The 6,228-nt window shown below is 44.6% G+C and overlaps 1 protein-coding gene across 5 annotated transcripts in view; it reads right to left on the reverse strand.

Annotated features, from left to right (window-relative positions):
• CPNE1 (copine 1) overlaps positions 1-6,228 on the reverse strand; it is a 38,722-nt gene that overhangs the window by 8,214 nt on the left and 24,280 nt on the right. For all 5 annotated transcript variants that reach the window (XM_082857947.1, XM_082857946.1, XM_082857944.1 and 2 more), the window contains 4 exons: positions 756-884; positions 478-657; positions 250-324; positions 80-151 (listed from right to left, as the gene is read on the reverse strand). In XM_082857947.1, the coding sequence (XP_082714073.1) occupies positions 80-151; positions 250-324; positions 478-657; positions 756-884 (456 nt within the window). The remainder of the gene's footprint in view (positions 1-79; positions 152-249; positions 325-477; positions 658-755; positions 885-6,228) is intronic.

Genomic DNA, 6,228 nt, shown 5'->3' on the forward strand with positions numbered 1-6,228 from the left:
CCTTCCCACCCTTCCCCTTCCAACACACCATCCCTGTCCGCTTAATTCTTGAACTCCCAAGACCTCCTTCCACACACACCTTCTTATCTAGGTTTCTGGCCTCCACCTCCATGGTCACTACACGACTATCCTTTAGCTCCTGAGCTGAGACCTAGGTAGGGGAAGAAGCAGGAGACTGTACCATCTCATGAATTCCTCATGGATATAAGTACACAACCACCCACAAACCCCAGCAGAGTTCCTCCTTACCGTGATGGTCCCTCGCCCAGCAGGTTTTCCAGGCTTCAGCATCAAGGGTAGAGTTAGTATCCGACTGGACACAATCTGGGGCAGAGCAGGGGTGGGTGGGGTACCAAGGTCTCAGACAAGGCTAGGTCCTGTTTGACCCCAACCTCCAAGTTCCAAGCAGTCTGGTTTATCTGACAGTGCTCTTACTTAACCTGTGTCTGAAGGATTCTAATCCCTGGCTCTGCATACCTGTCCTAGGGAACACTCAGCCCCTCCTAGGAAGTCATCATCCCCCAGCTCAGGCGTCTTGTTGTCTATGTCATAGATGCCAAATCGGAGCTTTTGGACTGTTTCAAAGTGGTACTCAAGCTGCAGAGTCTTGGAGAACTCAGGGCTCGAACAGTTCCGTATTTGCTCAGTCCGGCCAAGCTGTGGGCAGAAGCCAATAAGCATCACAGTCATGCACCTTCCAACCCAAAAGAGTCCTAGCCTCCCTCCACAACTTTATCCCCCATAGTCCTTCTTACCTCAGCCCATTTGCCCCCTCCCACATCCTGTAAAAGGACGCAGAGTGGGTCAGACTTGGAGCTGATGTCCTTGTCAATGAGGTGGTCACATGAAATGGACAGCTGAACCAAGGTCACGCAGTGGGCCATCTGGGGGGAAAAAAGACCTGAATCAAGCACCTTCCTCACCCCTCCCTGACTGTAGGTCCCAACTTGTAAAGTCAGCTGGCTTCAACCAGGCAGGGCTGAGCCTGTGTCTACCCCCATGACACCCAAGGAAGGGAAGGCCCTATAGCTTCCATATTCCTCCAATCCCCCTGGGTAAGCTCAATGGGATGGGAGATGGTGGTTACAACCAACCCTGGTCCAAGAATATGATGAGAAGATGCAGAAAAAGTGTACTGGCCTCCAACAACAACTTTGACCCCAAACTAGTCCTCAGCCCAAAACTGGTCCCAATCCTAATAATATTCCCCAGACCCAGACTCCAACCCTGATCTTCTCACAGACCAATGAATCTCACTCTGATGCCTTTACTGGCCCCAGACCAGACCCTAATCCAAGTTCCAAGCCCAATATTGCCCCCAATACAGCCATGATCTAGATTCTGCTCCCCAAAGTCTCTTCCTCCAATGATTTCCCACTAACCCTGGGGCCCTACACCTTGAGGCAGAATTATGATCCCCCACACGGATTCTCCTAGCCTATAATCAGCTGTTCAGGTCCAACTCCTATTTTTTTTTTTTTGTAGTATGCGGGCCTCTCACTGTTGTGGCCTCTCCCGTTGCGGAGCACAGGCTCCGGACGCGCAGGCTCAGCGGCCATGGCTCACGGGCGCAGCTGCTCCGCGGCATGTGGGATCTTCCCGGACCGGGGCACGAACCCGTGTCCCCTGCATCAGCAGGCAGAGTCTCAACCACTGCGCCACCAGGGAAGCCCCAACTCCTCACTATTTGCACTACCTAGTCCAAGCCATCATCATCTCTCACCAGGCTTACTGCATTACCCTCTTTTAACAGGTCTCCCTTATCCTATGCCATCCTCACCTCTACTCCCTCATCCTCACACCAACAGGCTACTCTCAATACAGCAACCAGGGTGATCCTGTTAAAACATAGGTCATGTCATACCTCTACCCAAACCCAATAATGATTTCCCATTGCTTAGAAAAAATCCAAACTCTGCATTGGCCTACAAGGTTTTGAAAGATCTAGATCTCTCTAACTTGATCTCCTAACACCTTCTTGCTCACTCCATTCTGGCAACACAGGTCTGCTTGTCATTCCTCAAATATGCTTGTTTCTACCTCAATGCCTAGAATTTTCTTCCCTCATATAACCCACACAGCTTGCTGTTCCTCACATTCTCTCTAGATCTCTATTCAAAATCATCTTCTTGGGCTTCCCTGGTGGCACAGTGGTTAAGAATCTGCCTGCCAATGCAGGGGACACGGGTTCGAGCCCTGGTCTGGGAATATCCCACACACCGTGGAGCAACTAAGCCCGTGCGCCACAACTACTGGGCCTGCAACTCTAGAGCCTGCGAGCCACAACTACTGAAGCCTGTGCTCCTAGAGCCTGTGTCCTGAAACAAGAGAAGCCACTGCAGTGAGAAGCCCCCGCACCGCAACAAAGAGTAGCCCCCGCTCGTCGCAACTAGAGAGAAATCCCGCGCGCAGCAACGAAGACCCAACGCAGCCCAAAATAAATTTAAAAAAAATAATCTTCTCCAGTTTGAAGGAAAAGTTTCTCCTTTTCTGGCCACTCTAAAATTTCAACCCTACTACCACTGATACATCACATACCCATTTCCTGTTTTTTCTATTTAGCATTTATCACTGTCTAATATACTATATATATTTATGTAATTTGTCTTCCCCACTAGAATGTAACCTCCATGAGGGAAGGGATATCTGTCTGTTCTATTCACTGCTCTGTCTCAAGCACCTAATAAATATTTGCTGCATGAAATCCAAAAGGCCATCTCCAGTCTCTGCTCCCAGCTTAGCCATCTCCAAACTGACTGGCAATCAAACAGCACCAAGGTTCTCCATCCATTCCTTTTGCTAGAAACACTACCTTCTTGCATGGATCACCATGACTCCCATATAAACCCCGCCTCCTAAGTCACCATAACAGTTATCCTCAGACTCCTCACTAACCCTATGTCCCCCCGACCGATACGCCTGCGACCATCTGTACCAAGAGTGCAGACGAGGTCAGATCTCTCACCCAGCTTCACTCAGCATTCCAGGTTTCCCAGCACTATACCCCAGGACGCCTCCAGCCTCAATCTCCCCTAAACTGACCCTCAGTCAATCCCTCTCCCAACCCTGCCCAGTTAGTGCTATTCCCATCTTAGTGCCTCATGGTCTCTGTCTTGAATGCTGTTATCAACCAAAATTGGAATGATTCTTAGAGTTCAACTTGCTTCACATACTGTCCCCTCCATAGCACCTCAGTCTCTGCTTGAATGCACCCAATGATGGAAAACCCACCACTCTTATAATCCAATCATCAGAAAGTCCTGCTCCATAAAGTCCTACCCAAACTAACCCAAGTCTGTTGAATTCTCACTTCTACGCATTATTCCTATTTCTTCCCATCTAAAATTCCACAAGAAAGCCTTATTCCGTCTCCCTCTGAGAACCATCTGATACCTGGAAGCAGTGAACTGCAAGCTAAAATCTGGAGAAATAGCCCCAGTTCTTTTGAATATTGCCACTAGAATGTGGCTTTTAGACTTCTGACCAGCCTGATCACTGCTTTGGAGGTTCCCCAAGGACAGATCCAGAGCACAATACATACTCCTGAGGGAACAGAACCACAACTTCCCCCGTCATAATCCGACTCCATGCTTCTCACCTCACACATTCTCTCAGGCAGTGTTTGCATAGTACAGAGACAAATAAAGAAGAATGATCATTTCACCGTTGCTCAGAACAGTAAAAAACCTGAGACCACTTAAAGGTCTACCAATTAGGTGGTGACTAAGTAAATTACGGTACTTAGTCAATGGAATGCCAAGTAGCGGGTAAATAAACAATTAAGGCAGAAGTATACTGGTATCATATGAAAAAATAAAGTTGCAAAAAAATGGTAAGAAGACTATAACCCCATTTTAAACTTCAATTGTATGTGTATATACAATAGATTTAAATACATATACAAAATAAATACACACAAAAAATGGAAGACACACCAAATATATAAAACTTTTAGGTACACCTCAGAGGAATGGAATAAAGGTGAGAATTTTACACACTCTTATACACTTCTGTATTGTTTCAATATTTTATACTGTTTGTTTTGTATTTTTTAAAGGGACTCATTAGCTTTTTGCCCTAATCCACACCTCATGTCCTCATGACAATTCATTCTAACCCCAAAGCCTCTATACCTTCACTTCAACAACTTCTACCTAACTTCAGGCCCCATTGTTTCTTGCCTCCTCCCTGGTTTTTCATCCATACCAGTGCCTTACCTAGTCATCCCTGACGCCAGCTTCCAGAAAATCTCTAACTAGAAGCCCTGTATAGTAGCTGCTCATGGCCCTTAGTTTCAAAGCCTAACTCCCTAGCATGGCCACCTTGTGGCACAACTCCAGAGGGCCCATCTATACAGAACTAAGTAATTGTCTAATACGATGACCCTGCACCTGTAATTCAACCTTCAAAGCCCTTCTTAGACTGTTCTACCTCCTGCCGTTCCACCATCCACCCAACTAGTCATCCAAAGCTATTTCTCGTTTCTCAAACACACAGACACAACACACGCTGATACCTCTGACTTTTCTGCCTAGCAAATGCCTTGTCATCCATGGTTATGCTGTGACATTATTCTTATATGAAGTTTTGCCCACCTTTCCCAGGTTGGATTTATCTCTCCTCTGGATGACTGCAGTGGTTTCTTCACCAGTTTTTCTGTATGTGTGTGTTTGCACATGCACGTGCATGCGCGCGGACACACACACACACACTCACAGCGTTTATTAGCCAAACAGAAACCAGCTCATGCCGCTTCTCTGCTTAAAACTCTGGAATGGCTTCCCAAAACACTCAAAATAAAATCCAAAGTTCTTACCATGGTCTACAAAGCCCTGCAACATCTGACCATCACCTAACTAATCATCTAGTCATGCAAGTACGTTCCAGCCAGGTTTCATTTCTGATCCACATACACGCAACATCAATCTCATTCCCCATCTCAGGGGCTCTGCACTGTCTTCCCCCACATACATTCCAGAAAACAAATAAGCTGTATTAGAGTAGGAACTATGTCTGGTTCGCCTACCTCTATATGTACAATACCTACAACAGTACCTATCCTATAGTAGGTACTCAGTAAATATTTAGTGACTTAACGGTGAAACCACTACATCAGAATTTTTACTTTTGTCTGTCTACCCTCATAATCTTGGCTCCTTGGAACTGGGGCTAGGTATTGTTTCTGTATCCCTAATACTAATGCTTAGTTGGTACTCATAACCATTTACTGAATAAATGGTAAATGTGCTTCTGCTCAACTCAAACCTTCATGCCTTTTCCATTTGAACTAATGTCCAGCAGTAATGCAGAAGTTGTACTCTTCTACAATGCAGGACTCCTAGAATTCAATGTTAAATGATAGTCAATTAAAAAATGGGCAAAAAAATTGATCTGATACTTCATAAAGGAAAACATATGAATTGGAAATAATCAAAGGAAGTGATCAATAGCACTAGTTATCAACGAAATACAAATTAAAACCACAATGAGATACTACTACATACCCATCACAATGGCTAAAAGTAAAAAACTGACAATACCAAATGTTAGCAAGGATGTGGAATTCTCATACGTTGTTAGTGAAGGCACTAAATGTACCATTTTGGCGGTCTGGCAGCTTATTAGAAAACCAAACGTATATCTAGCCCAAGAGCAATTACACTCTAGATTTTTATCCAAAATAAATAAAAACATTATGTTCACAAAAAGATTTGTACATGAATGTTCATGGCAGCTTTATTCATAATAGCCAAAAATCTGAAACAGCCCAGTTGTCCATCAATATGAGAATGGATAAACAAACCATAATGTTTGTATATGTAATAGAAAACTACTCAGCAAAAGAAGAAACAAACTATTAATATCTGCAACATGGATGAACCTGAAGCATAAAATGCATAGTTACACTTTATAAAGTTTTATGACAGGTAAAACTAATCTATAGTGAAAAAATTCAGAATAGTGGTTGTTCTTCCCCTGTCCCCCAGGGGAGGGGGAGGTATTAACTGCGAAGAGGCAGAAGAGAACTCTAGGGAGAATGTGAAAGTCCTTTACCTAGGTAGGAATGTGAGTCATAGGTGAATTTGTCATTTTCATCCAATGGTACACTTAAGGTATATACATCCTACTGCATGTAAATTTTATCAACCCCTACCCCAAACCCATAAACAAATATTCAGCTCAGGATAAGGCATACGGAAATATTTATGGGTGAAGTGTGCTGATGCT

This window comes from Leucopleurus acutus, assembly GCF_964270905.1.
Source record: "Leucopleurus acutus genome assembly, chromosome: 16".
Lineage (NCBI taxonomy): Eukaryota > Metazoa > Chordata > Mammalia > Artiodactyla > Delphinidae > Leucopleurus > Leucopleurus acutus.